General features: G+C 38.1%; 2 protein-coding genes, 1 long non-coding RNA gene and 1 other non-coding gene across 4 annotated transcripts; all 4 read left to right on the plus strand.

Annotated features, from left to right (window-relative positions):
• The first annotated feature begins 283 nt into the window (after positions 1-283).
• LOC135588737 (ABC transporter I family member 6, chloroplastic-like) lies at positions 284-6,110 on the plus strand. Its single transcript, XM_065081017.1, has 7 exons — positions 284-616; positions 706-756; positions 1,038-1,259; positions 2,764-2,928; positions 3,163-3,226; positions 5,493-5,589; positions 5,677-6,110. The coding sequence occupies exons 2-5, from the start codon at positions 718-720 to the stop codon at positions 3,169-3,171; spliced, it is 435 nt and encodes a 144-aa protein (XP_064937089.1). The 5' UTR covers positions 284-616; positions 706-717; the 3' UTR covers positions 3,172-3,226; positions 5,493-5,589; positions 5,677-6,110.
• Positions 6,111-7,449: 1,339 nt separating this feature from the next.
• LOC135588735 (acid phosphatase 1-like) lies at positions 7,450-10,118 on the plus strand. The gene is made up of 3 exons (XM_065081016.1): positions 7,450-8,728; positions 8,804-9,016; positions 9,832-10,118. Exons 1-3 carry the CDS (start codon positions 8,244-8,246, stop codon positions 10,007-10,009), a joined length of 876 nt encoding a protein of 291 aa, XP_064937088.1. The 5' UTR covers positions 7,450-8,243; the 3' UTR covers positions 10,010-10,118.
• Positions 10,119-11,830: 1,712 nt separating this feature from the next.
• Positions 11,831-14,014, plus strand: LOC135588738 (uncharacterized). The gene is made up of 2 exons (XR_010476449.1): positions 11,831-12,188; positions 13,755-14,014. It is a non-coding gene; the product is annotated as an uncharacterized LOC135588738 (long non-coding RNA).
• Positions 14,015-14,299: 285 nt separating this feature from the next.
• TRNAQ-UUG (transfer RNA glutamine (anticodon UUG)) lies at positions 14,300-14,371 on the plus strand. The gene has a single exon. It is a non-coding gene; the product is annotated as a tRNA-Gln (tRNA).
• Positions 14,372-15,378: the final 1,007 nt, after the last annotated feature.

Genomic DNA, 15,378 nt, shown 5'->3' on the forward strand with positions numbered 1-15,378 from the left:
CTTAGAAGGACAAGGAGACAAGATGAAGATGACAATTGATACGAGAAAGGATAGAGATTCATTTTTTAAGAATATAAACGATGTTATTTAAGAATAAAACACGAGGAAAAGTAAAAAAATTGAGTTTTTTTTTAAAGAATTTATTCTAAAATAATTCATCAAAGGATTAATAGATTCAATTTTTTTATAATATTAAAAAACTCGGATTAAAGAAAATACGAAAAATAAGAAAGAAAAGCGTTGCCACCACGCTGATACCCAAACTGAAAGTAGACTTCCGCCAACTCGCCTATTCCTCCTTCGCCTCCATTCCTCCGCCATCTCTTCTCCTTCGACTTCCATCTCTTTTCGGAGCTATCTCCCGACGCCCTCTCGAACATATGTCGCTGCTCTCCTCAATCCAAGACGACTCCGGTCCCGCCTCCGTTGTCCCCACGCCCCTCTATGGGCGAACGCGACGCTCACCGTCGACTGCCCCTCCACGGGCGACTCCGCCTCCCGGAACTTCCCTGGAGGATCCTGTTGGTGGTGAAAGATTTGAAGGCCGTCGTCAAGCAGTCCGGGCAGGGGAATCCTGTTGGTGGTGTCAATCTCACCATCCACGCGGGCAAAGTTGGTCTGTCTCCCGTCGCCTTGTCTTCGTCGCGTCCGATTTCTGTTCCTGTTAGGGTTCCGGGTTTTCGACTGAACGCCTTTCATTTTTAGGTGTACGCGATTATGGGGAAGAATGGATCGGGGAAACTCACGTTTTCGAAGGTGACTCGTCGGCCATTTCTTCTCACCTTTTTGATGTCGCTCTCGTTTGAATTGTTCATACTCGTAAAGAAGCACCTTGATATGATTGATATCTTTTCCATTGGACGATACTCAAAGAAAATTAAGCGTTTGTTTTATTATTGAAGCTTACTACTTTAATAGGTCTTCTGTACAAAAGGAACAATATTAGAGTTACGAAAAGTTCATGACATGAAGGCATTGGCATCTGTATTTTTTCTGTCACCTTGTAATTCTCATGAGAAATGCCTGCCTTATTGCAGGTTCTTGTTGGCCATCCAGATTATGAGGTAACTGGAAGTAGTGTTCTTTTTAAAGACCAGAATTTGCTTGAAATGGAGCCAGAAGATAGGTCCCATGTTGGGCTTTTCATGAGTTTCCAGACCCCTGTAGAAATATCAGGTGTAAGCAACTTTGACTTTCCTCTTATGGCATTCAATTCTCAAAGAAATAACCATGGGCTACCACTGGTAGAACCCCTTGAGGTGTGCAAACTTTTAAATCCTGTTCTTTAGGTTGTAATATTGACTTTCATGTCCTCGATGTTCTTGATCATTCTTTCTGTTTTGAAATGGCACATGCAATATCCTGTAGAACACACTTAATAGAGACTGCTATTATTGCAATACAACTAGATGCTCTGTAAATTCCAGCATTTTTATCTTAATTTGCAGCTGTGTCAGAAATAGTATGCTGATCGATATAGTTTGGCTTATTCTCTTGCTTAAAAGTATAAGTAACCCTTATCTAGTTATTACAAAGAAATAATTGCCTAAAAAAATAAAGCGTGTGTCTACATTTATATGTCTACATGAAAATTGTTGTGTTAATTTGTTCAAAATTAGTGGTTGACATGTCTTGTGTTTATCTTTACAGTTATTTTGGTTATACTAAAAATATTATGCAGGGAAATGCTTAGTCAAATTAGCAAACCAGATAAAAATGTTCTCGATGTTATTACAACTAATGTGGATATTGGCTGAGCTAGGTCTTGCTACAAACTGTGGGTCAATCAGTCGAAACAGATGTTTGACAAAATATTTTGAGGTAAAAGAATTAATATACAATAAGACTCCGGTAGAAATTATAAAAGATGAATGAGAAGTTGTATAAATGTAGACACATGAAAATTGAAAAGAAATATGTTCTTAGAATGCATAAGTTAGCAAGATTATGCATACTATGTCTTAAGCAACATATTTATCATGCATTTCCATATAAAATTGATCCACAATGGTACCCTGAACTTCTGATGAGTTCTGACAAATTACAGAAGTAATTTAATTTAGTTCTTTTTGGTACAAGTTCTCTTTTCAGCACATCAATTAAAAGATTGTGATCCGGATAGTGTGTTTTTGCTTGTTCTATTGAAAAGATAAGGAATGGAATTGGGAGAATGGCCAGTTCCATTGCCTATTGACTGGTTTGGCAGTTACCATGGAACATATGTTTGGTTGTTTATTGTGCCAATTCAGGGTAGGTATAAGTGGTTCTTCAGTTCAACCAGCTAGTTAGTATCGACAATCTATTGGCTCTGTTCGTGCTCCTTTTTTCCTAATACATAAGATGTTGCTTGTGCCTTTCTCTCTATGTCAGGATTCCGTTACGATTTTTCTGGTTCAGATAATGAAATCAAAATGATAAACTAGAGAAAATAAGATGGTGTTTTGTTAATATCACAATTTTTGTTCAAAAGATGTAGTATGATCTATCCATCACAACTCCCATTTCTACGAGTAAGATATTCCACAATCATCAGCTTCCAGTAAGCCGCTATCATATATGAAGTTCATGTTGCTTTAGTTTTCTACATTATTTTAACTGTATCTCTTTAGCTTCTTTATGTTAGCTATATATTTATACTAAAGAAGATTCCTTTGTAGATGATGATGTTTATATTGTTTTCATTGTGCTGCCAGTGATAATTTTGCATTTTCTATGTTGTTTAATCACTATGGTTAATGATTTTTTTCTGTATTATATTTGCAGTTCTACAGTTTGGTGACTCCCAAAGTTGCTGCTTCAAATATGAATCCAAAGTTTGTTGACAGAAATGTAAATGAAATCTTCAGTGGTGGTGAAATGAAATGGAATGAAATTCTGCAACTTGCAGTATGTATTCTTACTCTTCTGCTGCATGACAAAATCAATCCGGTAAGCAATGGGAGTATTTATCTTTGTCATTTTGAGATTCTGCAAGTTATAAATATCAAAAGTCATGTAAAACATAAAATATGCATGATCAAATTTCCAAAAAATCATATTATTGGTTTGACGTGTCCATAGTTAAGCACTGCCAAATTGTTGTCCCAATATTAATGAGTTTTCTCCTTTGCCTCTGTTGTCATGCTAATCTTCCAAAGCTAATATATATATTTTTTTGCAAAGGGTAAGTGATGAAGATGAGATTCAAACTCAGGACCTTGTGATAAACTGTAAAGGTCTTTACCAGGTAACACCTAAAATCATATATGAATGCAATTCCAAGACTAATGTTACTGCCATTAGCATATATTTTCTATAATCTTTTGATCATTATAAAGCTGTTGAATTCTATAAAGTCTACTAAGAAATTTTAATATCTCGTTGTCAAGCCTCTTCTTGCTTTGTCCCACAAGCACATGTTAATCTCAATTGTTGACATTGATCTATGAAACCTTTTCTTTTACAAACAAAATATATCTTTCTTTGTGGGAAGTCTTTTCTTTTTACTTGGTTTACTGTCAAATTCTTAACATATTATGTTGACCACACTATGTTGCACTAGCATTCACTACAATTAACACAATGTAGCTCAATTTTGTAATTTAAGCATCAATTACTCTAAAACTGAAGTTCTCTCAATCTTTGTGCCAGGGCATACATTTCTCCTTTGTAAATTTCTGAACAAGCTTTGACATGAATGTTGTACGTGAGATTTGTGTGGACAACATGGCCTTTTATCACTTAACGAAGATGATTTGGAATAAATTAAGCCAAATACTCTTGCTCCAAGTTGATGGATATAGAAATAACTTAGGTGGTATTTGGTTTGTGTCCACATATTTGGTTCATGATCATAGGAATCGGATCAGCATCAGAATCCTTCTGTTGGAAGCAATTACCAGAATTAGTCCTTAACTTTCAGTTTTACGCACGAACTGGAATTTTGCACTTTTCTGTTACCAATCTCATTGGACATCTAAGATGCATATTTATAACCCAAAACGATCTATAAAGGTTGAAGATTATATTATTATAACATTGCATATGACATTGAGGACATGCATATCAATAACTACATAGAATAATCCAATGTCAAGTGTGCCATTACAATGATTGTTAATAAGAAACGGAAAGAATAAAGAAGAAAGGAACGGCATTTGTACTTTGGCGTTTTGACACAGAGACCTTGTAATATTCTTTAAGCTTTGTATGTGAACTATGTTAAAATAGCCTGCTTATGCCTTCCATCTGTATCACACAGAATGCAGTGACAGAATTTGAGTGACTTAAGCAAGGCCTAGAATGACGAATAGAAAGGTTGACTGGCCAAGATATCATTTCAATTGTTCTCTCTCTCCATTTTTTGTTTCCTCCTTTCTCCATCCGTTTTTCTTCCTCCTCACTAAAAGAAAGGCTGACTTGCCCAATGTATTATTTTTTGTTTCTCTTTCTCTGTCCTCTTTTTCTGCTCCATTCTTCTTCCTTTTCCTCTTCTTCCTAATCATTTGTACTCTGTTATTATCCAAACATTGTAGCCATATTTGAGAAAGACATAAAGCAATATACAATCTTGTAGTCTGTTCTGAAATGAATTCTGCTTTGGGATATCAATGCTCATTTTAGCTTATCCTTTTCAGTGTCATTCTCACTTCATTTGATCTTTCTGCTTCTTCAGGTTCGTGAGGCATATCCGGCTATTGTAGATGAAATTGATTCAGGATTAGATGTCGACGCACTTCGAGATGTAGGAAAATAAGTTAATGGGCTGTTAACACCAAATAATTCTGTCTTGATGATCACACATTATAAACATCTATTGGATTATATCAATCCGAGCTATGTTCATATAGTGGTAGGGAACTTATATCTCAATAGATCAAGCTTGTTAAAGAGCCGCTTTATGCCTTTATCATCATTTGTCTGATAGTGCTCCTATTCAATTCTTCTGTAGTTATTTCAGCATTTCTTGGTAGGTATCATTACAATAATTAGAGTTTGTGGTTTTTAACCTAATTTTTGCTTGCCGGACGTGATAGTATACTCTAATACAGATCCTGTTTAGGCAACATATAGTGTACATGATATATTTGAGTTTTTGCTACTTGTATTAACCTAAATATGATTAGTGATTTTATTTTCTTGCTTTACATAATTGTTAAATATGTTTGTTTTCCAATACTGACGAATCTTGTTAAATTTTGAACCAAACCAAGGTCATAAACAGGATGAGAATGTTAAGTACCAATGTACCATTTATTGCCGAACATATTTTTTTCTTTGGCTTGTTTATTGTTAAGTTCATGTGGTACTGTTCATCATCTTATGTGTGATCTGCTTGCCACTCGGTTGTGTTTAGCAAAACAAAGTGATAGAGAATACTTGGAAACCACCTAAATCTGTAGACCACATCTTGTTTGGTTGAAGTCCTGCAGTTGAGTTTGTAAATTAGATTTCAAGTCATATGCGTCATTAGTTTCTCAATATATCAAGTGTTCTCATTTGTTCATGTTCAGGAGGATGGCATGATTGTAAAGACAGGTGATGTTTCACTAGCAAACCAACTTGAGAGGGAGGCTACAGAGGGATGTCCATGTCATAATTGTAGAGCTGGTTGGTGATTTGCTCAGTTTATTCTCGGTTGTGCATATTCTATTAGTATTTCTTTTTGTGATCTTTCCGTAAAAATGATTCTGGCAGGCATATGATTTCAGAGGAAATGTATCCAACTCACACCTGTTGAAGTGGTAGATCGACAATCACATGCCTTGATGCATCATTTGAGAGTAATACGCTACCATTGCCATACACCCAAACGAAGAGTATGATCAAATTTTGGTATCTAATTAGTTGGTTGCAGAAGGTGTGCTTGTAGGTTTAAGTTGTAGTCGGTGGATATTTCATGACATATTGTTGTAAATCTTCTCATAAGCTTTATATACTCCAAACAGATTTGATTAGTGTCGGAAATTATTTTTGTAGAAGAAATAATTCTCTTAAGATGAATAGTTGATATAGAACATTCTTTGAGTGTTTAGTCACTTCAATCCTGTAATAGCCAGCATAAACCATGAATATGTTATAAAGGAAAAATAATTAAATGCAAAAATATGAGGACAGAAGTTAAAAATCAACATAGAAGATTTAAATTTCATGATGGGAAATTAACTGTGTGGCCATTTCATGTTCTTGGGCTCTTTTTTCAAGCAGAACAGAGAAATGGTGGAAGTTCTATAGATACCCAGGGGACCATTGGGAGTAACAGTACAAGTTGCAATCTGTACTTTGAACTTCATTGTGGCTTTCATTTATCACTCCACTACAATTGGCAATGACTGAAACAAAGTGCTCCACTGTCAACAACTCATTGGTGGCACAGATTCTTTGACAGAAGATGGAACCCCCAGAGGTGCAGCACTTCAAGACACCACCCAGGTTGAGGTCAAAACAGAGCAAGTGAAAATACATTTCAGTCTTGTTTAGAGAGCTGACATTGCTCACAGAAGAAATGACTTTGAGACCAATGGCTGTGGTACAAGCACTACAGTGGTCCCTTCTACTACTAGCACTGCAGGTATGTGTGTCAGTCAATGACCATTTCTTTTGTTCCTGCTGCATCATGTCCTCACTTCATTTGCAAGGTTACACTGCTCCATTATCTAGACTTACAGATTCTACAATAATCTTATACCAAGGAACAGATGCATTCTTCTGAGGATTTGGTTGTTTTTAACTCTGGTTTTGGGGCCATTGAACTCATAATTTAAGTGCTTCATGGAATCTTATCATGGACCATATCATGTTATCTATCATATATATATATATATTTTTTGTTATTATGAATCTGAGGAGGTACTTAGCCAAGGGAAATAAAAATAATGGCAGCATCATGCTTCTGTTCTCCTTGATCTGTTTTCTTTAAGACTCCAGAGAGTGATACATGAAGAATAAAATGATGCCACCACCAAGCATCTGATTCCCAGACCACCCAAAAGTGACAAATTATCACCCTTGATCATGGCCAAAGGATGATTTATCCAAAAGCCAATGTGGCCTGTGCCTTGCATTGACCTTGTTATGGATCATCATCCATGGAAATATATGCTTTGGATGCCCATAATTCATGATCCACCCAAAAAAGTGGCATCCCTCTACTAGCTGCTAGTGCTGCCTCACCCTTTATGCAACCCAACTTGGATTCCAACTTCCTTGCTTTGCAGTGTTAAGATTTGGCCTGGATGACTTGGATCCTATTCCTTCCTAGTGGTCCTAATAGGTCAACTCTGACCAAATTCTACTGCAAATTAATTACCAATTCCTCAACTCTGACCAAATTCTCCTGCAAATTAATTACCAATTCCTCAACTCTGACCAAATTCTCCTGCAAATTAATTACCAATTCTTCAATCAGAATCAGACCAACCACATCATAAAATCTTATACCAACCCAATCAATTATGAAATTTAGATCAAACGGTCCTGCTCAGTACCATCAGAATCCTTAAAAATGTGTTCTGCACAGGCCCACTGGGTAGGTGCTCTGCAAACAGGTGCACCAAACAATTACACAAACACCTTCTCTGCATCATTAGATTCCAAGCGAATGGCGTCATGAGAACGGTGGAGCACTCGCCGATCAAGCTGACAGCCGACCCTGCATCACTACGAATTGGGTCAATACAATAATTCCCATCTCCCTCTTACGTAGTTCCATGCTTTCTTCTCTCTCTCTCTCTCTGTGTGTGTGTTTTTTGCCACCTTTCATTAATTGTAGACTTCTTCCTCTCGAGCTTCCCAATCCCATCCGTTTGGCTTCGGGTTGGTTCTCTCTCTCTCTCTCTCTCTCTCTCTCTCTCTCTCTCTCTCTCTCGAACGCACGCTTGCACACAGCATCCCGAAAGTGACGGCATGGTGTAGTGCATGAGGGTCACGCCGAGGAAAAGCGAGGCTTTGGCATGAGATAGTCCACATTGTGATGGAAGTCGAGCCCTGTTGAAGACAATTTACACATGGATGTGGCAGACATTTCCATGTGAAGTATTGACTCGAGGGAATTCGTTGGCTCCGTGTCCATCTACGAGCCAACTTGGAGAAATATTGGAGCAGCAAGTGGTTTGGGCATTCAAAAGGGATGATTCCCTTTGCCATTCTTGTTTCTATGCTTTTTGTCGATAAAGAAAGAGGTGTAAGCAAGTCAAATGCCCACTGTTACACAGGTGAAACCGAAAGAAACCTCATGCTAACTCATTGGCCATTTCATCAAACAAATGCCAAGGGATCAGTGTCTTGTAGCTTTAAATACTTCCAATCTTCTCCACCATTGCAGCGTTCTTGAGTTGCCTCGATGTGCAGACTCCGTCTCTGCAATCCCATCGATGGCGGCCTTATGGGAAACACTGCTGCTTCTGCTCGCCAACCTCTTCTGGGGAGCCATCGCCGCAAGGCCGTGCTCAGGCTCAGGCTCAGGCTCAGGCTCGGCTTCGGACATGAACTATTGCCTTAGCTGGAGGGTGGCGGTGGAAGCTAACAACGCCCAGGCCTGGCGCACCGTTCCTGCACAATGCACTCACTACGTCGAGGACTACATGCTCGGAGGCCAATACAACAGGGACCTTGACACGGCCATCGACCAGATCTTTATCTACCTCAATGGAACAACCCTTGCAGCTGATGATGGCATGGATGCTTGGATCCTCGACGTCGACGACACATGCCTATCGAATCTTCTGTACTACAAGGACAAGCATTTTGGGTAAGGTAACACAGGTTTTCTGTTGTTTTTGCTTGCTATCAACTTGCTGCTGCTGATATGGCTTTGCTGCTTCAGAGGAGACCCATATGATCCTCTGGCATTCAAGAGCTGGGCTCAGAAAGGGGTTTGTCCGGCGATTCCTGCAGTCCTTCAGCTGTATAAAAGGCTGATAGAAAAAGGCTTCAAAGTCTTTCTTCTCACTGGAAGAGATGAAGTGGTGTTCAGCTCATCAACATCTCAGAATCTGCATGCGCAGGGGTTCACGGGACATGAGAGGTTGATACTGAGGTAAAGGACTATCATCTAACGCTAAGAACTAGTGAAATCTCTACTTTATAAGCAATTTATCATCTCTGTGAATGATTGATTAACATTTTTGCATAAACAAGTTGAACTTGGTAGGAACTATTCATGGCTTACCTATGAGAAGCAGGGAGATCCTTTGAAACCAAAGTCAACAACTGTCTTTGCCCTTGTTCTTCAGATTTGATCTGTTAACATCCACCCATGCATTGCTTTCGGTCTACTGCAATCTTAGCAAGCTATATAAACAAGAGGTTATGAGCCAATATTATGCAGATTGTGGATAGAAATATATGTTAAACATATGGAGATGTGAGGATGAAGGTCCAGAGTGGACCACCAATTTGATCTCCACAAATCAGAGATGTTCCATCTGTCTTGCAGATACATGACACAAAACAATTAAAGAATGACATTACTTGAACTCTGGGTCCAATCAAGATGTAGGATGATTGCATAATTTTGCTTTTAAATCTTTTAAGGAAATAGCTTGAGCCATTTAGGAAGCTTACAACTCCAATTTGTGCCTAACTGATGTTTAATCTTCCAGGATTTAGACATCTGATACTGCTAACAGTTCTTGAACTCCAATTCTGATCAAAGTGGAAACATATATTTCCACTCCCATCCATTGTTATTCCTTAACATACATCTGATACTGCTAACAGTTCATCAACTCCAATTCTGATCAAAGTGGAAACATGTATTTCCACTCCCATTCATGATTCCTTGACACAGCCCAATAGTGTTCATCTTGGTTTTAGCTTTCAGTAACAATTCACTTGGTGAGACCTCTGCAGAAACCAAGCTTACAGAGGACAGGGTGCAGCAGTGTTCAAGTCTGCCATCAGGAAGCAGCTGGTGTCAGAGGGCTACCGGATTCGAGGGAACATCGGGGATCAGTGGAGCGACTTGTCAGGAGATTGCATTGGCAACCGCTTATTTAAACTGCCTAATCCCATGTATTTTGTTCCATGAGAGAGTTTGTTGCTCCTCAAGAAGTGTAGATTGTCATCCTCTCTCTGGTGCACAGGAACAGTATCAATGTTCTGCACAATTCAATAAAGCTACAATATTGTCATATAAATGATGATGAGATAGTTTATCTTGAAATGAATTGATCAGGGATCAAAGTTATCCAAGTTTACAGAGAAGAACAGATGAAAGGTAAAAAGAAACACATCTTGACAGTTTAGATGAGCCTCATCGATGAGTGCTGAAAAATGAGTTGAACCTTGAACAAAGATGTTTTAGATCAAGAAATGTCTGAATGACATGAATCAATTCTGGAGTTTCATTGAATAAAGCTGAACTTAGCTAACTAGATTTCTGTTCAAAACTTTCTTGATGCTATATCAGTGAAAGTGAATTGTGGAAGAGATTGTAATTCTTGTACAAGGCAATGATGCATCTGTGAAAGCTCAAGAAGCAGAGTCTTTTCCCAGCATTTTAATTGTGTGTTTTTTTTTTTCTGTTAATTCCTTTGGTGAGAAATCAGTTTATTCATCATTATGTTCTCAGAAAATTTGTATTGTTGATAAAAAGGATCAGAAGAAAAAAGCTCTGGTGGATTGAATTTAGATGAAGCTTTGTTTGTGATAATTGTTGTACACTGGAAGGTGGTTTAGATGCACTTGCTGCATCTACTCAGAGCTGGTCTGCACAATCCACTAATTCTAAACAAGTAGGAAGGATTTATTGATACCTGATGATGATTGAGAAATCCTTTTCCTTTTGACAGATTAATGGCTGTCCAAATCTCTCTCTCTCTCTCTCTATCTTCAAACATGCTAATGTTTTCTAAGTAGAGCATTGCTTTCAGCTGTTGCAATATCAGTATCTGTGTAGTGACTATAAATCACTTCCCATCCTTCCAAAATCAATCTCAGTGGTCATCTTTTGCTATGCTTCCCAAAAGTCTTCTTTGTCACTTCATTAATCCATTAATAAATGCATGACCTTTTCTTTACTCGATGCACATTTTGAGGAAAACCATTTTTTACGCCAATAAAAAAAATTAACCAAGCTTGCTTCTTTCTTTAAGAAATCAGCTAATTATTTGGAACACCAAAACAAAACAGCAAAATAAAATCTCTTATGCATATTCACCCCTCAAACAAAAAACCATTTTAAGGTTTTCTAAATTGATACTCTTTTTTATTTTTTTTTTCAAGGGACTTTTTTTTTGTCATCCCTAAAATAATGCTTAATAAGATGGTGCATGTTAGACTCGATTGAATCGGTCCGATCCCTCGTATATAAAATTTATACTAATAGATATATTATTTTTATTTTTTAAATTTCTATCGAAATAATAATATGATCGAGGAGGATAAGGATATGCTCAAAAGTCTTAGTGGCCTTTACGAAGACATGACCAAACAACTAATCATACGAGAGACGATAGAACCTTAAGACGAAAACGATCGTAAAAACGATGAGTGTTGGGATAAAAAAAAAAAAGGATCAGATAAAAAAAAAGGAAAACAATAAATAAGGCCAGAAATGATCATCCTGCCCGAATAAAGCAAAAAATATATTCTGCGAAAATAATGAAAGTTTATTTATTTATTTGTTTGGAATTTGCCCTTCTTATTAATAGTCAGGAAGCCACGATGGAGACCGCACCGAGTTCTTACCAGCGTTGTGTCATTGGTACCTGATATGGGGCCCACTAAAAGCACATTGATACTCCTAATCGCATTACAGGTAAGAAGTGAAGTCAGTCCCAGAACGTACAGAGAGAGTTTTCCTTGGAAGGTTCCTCTCATACTTTAAATAGCCGTCCGGCCTCTCACTATCGTCTCTTATAATATTCCGCGAGGAGGCGAGCGAGACTTGCGATGGCGAGACCCGCGACGGCCTCCCCATCCACCGGAACCCTTACGATAACCCTCGAGGAGCCATCCCCTTCCTCCACATCGCGGCCATCGCAGCCGTCCCCCCACCAGACCCTCGTCCTCCGCCTCAAGCGCCCCAAGAAGGTCTCCTGGAAGGAGGGCACCGTCGACAACGAGTTCCTCAACAGGAAAAGCTCCAAGAAGTGCTGCATCTTCCACAAGCAGAAGCCATTCGACGAGGACGACAGCGACGAGGAGGATGGCGGCGCCGGGCCCAGCCATCGTTGCTGTTCCCATGATGGAGGGCACTGATGAGGGTAATGCTCTCATTCTCGATCGATTGACCTCGTTTATATATATATCTTGCTTTCCGATGCTTAGACTCACATGAAAGCTTGAAATATCCTTCGATTTAGAGGTGTGCTGATCCCGATCTGGTTTCGGATCGGCCAATTTTGGGAACCGCGCTTCTTTCTGAATCAACTTGTTAAAGTCGGCGTTTTCCGATGTATTTATTACATGGACTGGCTTGATCCGAAGTAAACATATACTGTTTAATGTCGACCAAAACCCTAACATGATCATTCCAAAGGCAAAAGCACGATGAGAACTCGTCAGGCATTTTTGCTGTGCCATGAGTAACATCTCCTCAAGTTAAGAAGTCGGAATTGGAACCTCATTCCTGGCTAACATATTATGTATACCATTCATTGGTGTCAGTGACTAGCTTGGGTGACTTATCTCCCTATTGTTACAGGCATTAGCCGGACTGCCAGAATTGGATATTGTTGTTATTACGGACACCTTTTGGTTGTCGTCTAGCTTTAATAGCTTTGGAAGCCATGTGGAATGATAGGAAAAACCACAAGATTTTTGCAGTATACTTTTTCTTAGATTATCTGAAGAAGATTATTTGTTATGCATTGAAGTGCTCTGCCCTAACTTTCATATTTGTTCAGAAAGCTAAGGAACAGAAGAAAATAATGTAAATGAGGATAGGACTAGTGTTTGATTTAGAAACTAATATCATTGATAGATTTAGAAAAAAATCTCTTTATAAGAAAATTTCTGTTCTAGTCATGGAACTTCATTTAGATATAGATTTCAAAAGCACTTGTAAGACATGAAATAAGTTTGCTAGTCAAATTTTCTTGATCTACTATTCCTTGTGTCCGATATAATTTGAGATCTGCTTTTGTTGTTGTTCAACTTTGCTCACTTTGCTGCACTGGCTACATATTATCATCGGCCGGTGGGTCATGGGTTTACTGGATCTAACTCAAATGAAGGTGTTTTGTTAGCAAAACTTTAATTCCCTCAGAAAATGTATTGAGTTATGCAAGCTTGTTGCCATCCAAGGGACATATGTGCAATCCAAATATAGAGAGGGTAGAGGGTAAAACTAAACTTTTGAAACATCATAAGAACGTATACGTTTGCCCCATCCAATTGATGATGGATATTGGAGGTGGCTTCCATTACTATGGTCAGGATGAAACATAGAACTTGGTGTACATTATGGTCATGAGATAACTGAAAATCCGTGGAATCAATCGTGCAATTTATGTTTGGATGCATGATGTCAGGTAGATTAGCTCTATAATTTGTAGAATCATTTTCCTAAGAGTTAACGATAAGAATGAGACTTCAAGCAAGGAATTTTGTGTTGCTTCTTGCTGTCTTTCTGGTGTAGTGGGTTAATCTTTGTAATTGTTGAACTGAACTGGACTGCAAGTGATTAACTGTCCATCTTTTGGTTATTACGTCATAAATCAATTTGGTTCTTATACTTTTAGGATAAAGATAGCTTGTTATCTTTGAACTATCATGCGGAGAATGTCAAGTTTGTTGCATCTGACAGAAACTGAATGATCTAATTGCAGCCAAGTTATCGGCATGGAAAATTTTGCAACACCATGAGTAGTCGTATGCAAGCTACATCTCCTAGCTACAAGCTATCACCATAAAGCCATCATCTCTGGTTACTCTGTTGTATTTTCATCTTTGTTCGAGGAACATGGATGAGTATTCTCTCATCGTGGCTTTGTTGATACTTTGATTCCACAGAATGGAGAACCTACCGTGTGCTGATATTGTAGGACCTATTTGAAATGAATAATACACTACTTTCATGGTTTGCATCTGTGTGTCTTTTGATACTTCTGGTTTGAATCTTGTAAACACTGTCTATTGCAGTATCTCCATTTATTCTTCCTAAGAATGAAAGGTCTGCCATAACTCGAGCGGGCAATATTACTGTGTGTTTTATTTGGCAGATCGCAATGACCGGCCTTCGCCATTGCAAGTGATGTACTTATTTGCGTCTTTTTCAGCTTCTACTTTAGTTGAACGCCGAGTGTTGCGCTATTGTCTTTAAGGGAAAACAAATTGTATAATTATGGAATAGTGACAGTGATGTCAACCAAGTGGTTCCATGGTGTAGTGGTTAGCACTCCAGACTTTGAATCTGGCGACCTGGGTTCGAATCCCGGTGGGACCTCTTTTTGGTAGCTATTTCAACGTTGTTTTATATTATAACTAATTGCAAGAATCATTACTTGTACTTCGATTTTATGATTGCGTTTATATCATTGCAACCAATATGCTAAATTTCTATCATATTTGCGTTAAATAGACTCGAAATCAACACTATGCTATTTATTTAAGAGAAAATTCACATTTTTTTGAATGTTGTTGTATATTACAACTGATTGGAATAATCATTTAATTGTAGCTTGATTTTATTATTGTGTTTATATAGGGTTTTTAATACCATTCCATATCGTCTAGTACGGGCGATACGTATAGGTCCGCTAGTTGACTGGTAACGGACCGTCTGCTACAGGATGATATTATCCCGATTGCGACGAGGCGAGACGAGGAAGAAGAGAGCATTAAAAAAAGAGGGAGAAGCATCGATAAAGAGTACTTCGGAGTCACTGATGCGCAGTCACCAACGTCTCGACAAACCTGAGCCTGTCAAACTTTAGTGGAAGCTTATCTTCCATGCCTTTTCTCCATCCCGATCCGGTGCCATCCTCCCTCGATCCTATTTATTACAGTGAAAATTCACTTATTTGAACGTTATTGTATATTATAACTAATTGTAATAATCATTTATTTATAGTTTGATTTTATGATTGCATTTATATCATTGTAATCAATATGCTAAATTTCTATCCTATTTGCGTTAAATAAACTCCAAATCAACACTATGCTATTTATTTCGGAGAAAATTCACATATTTGAATGTTGTTGTATATTACTAACTGATTGGAATAATCATTTCATTGTAGCTTGATTTTATGATTGTTTATATAGGGTTTTTAATACCATTCTGTATCGTCCAGTACGGGCGATACGTATTGATCCACCAATTAACCGACACACAGACCGTCTATTATCGGACGATATTAGCCTGGTTGCAATAAGACAAGGCGAGGAAGAAGATAACATTCAAAGAAGAGGGAGAAGCATCAATAAAGAGTATTGTAAAGTCACCGATGC

Source organism: Musa acuminata, chromosome BXJ1-8 (assembly GCF_036884655.1).
Source record: "Musa acuminata AAA Group cultivar baxijiao chromosome BXJ1-8, Cavendish_Baxijiao_AAA, whole genome shotgun sequence".
Taxonomy (NCBI): domain Eukaryota; kingdom Viridiplantae; phylum Streptophyta; class Magnoliopsida; order Zingiberales; family Musaceae; genus Musa; species Musa acuminata.

Bases quoted from the DNA above. Each gene is read 5' to 3' on its own strand.
- LOC135588737 (XM_065081017.1), top strand. From the start codon at position 718: ATGGGGAAGAATGGATCGGGGAAACTCACGTTTTCGAAG. The intron at 757-1,037 runs GTGACTCGTCGG...GCCTTATTGCAG, and splicing joins GGAAACTCACGTTTTCGAAG to GTTCTTGTTGGCCATCCAGA. The intron at 1,260-2,763 runs GTGTGCAAACTT...TTATATTTGCAG, and splicing joins CACTGGTAGAACCCCTTGAG to TTCTACAGTTTGGTGACTCC.
- LOC135588735 (XM_065081016.1), top strand. From the start codon at position 8,244: ATGCCAAGGGATCAGTGTCTTGTAGCTTTAAATACTTCCAATCTTCTC. The intron at 8,729-8,803 runs GTAAGGTAACAC...TTGCTGCTTCAG, and splicing joins TACAAGGACAAGCATTTTGG to AGGAGACCCATATGATCCTC. The intron at 9,017-9,831 runs GTAAAGGACTAT...AGACCTCTGCAG, and splicing joins CATGAGAGGTTGATACTGAG to AAACCAAGCTTACAGAGGAC.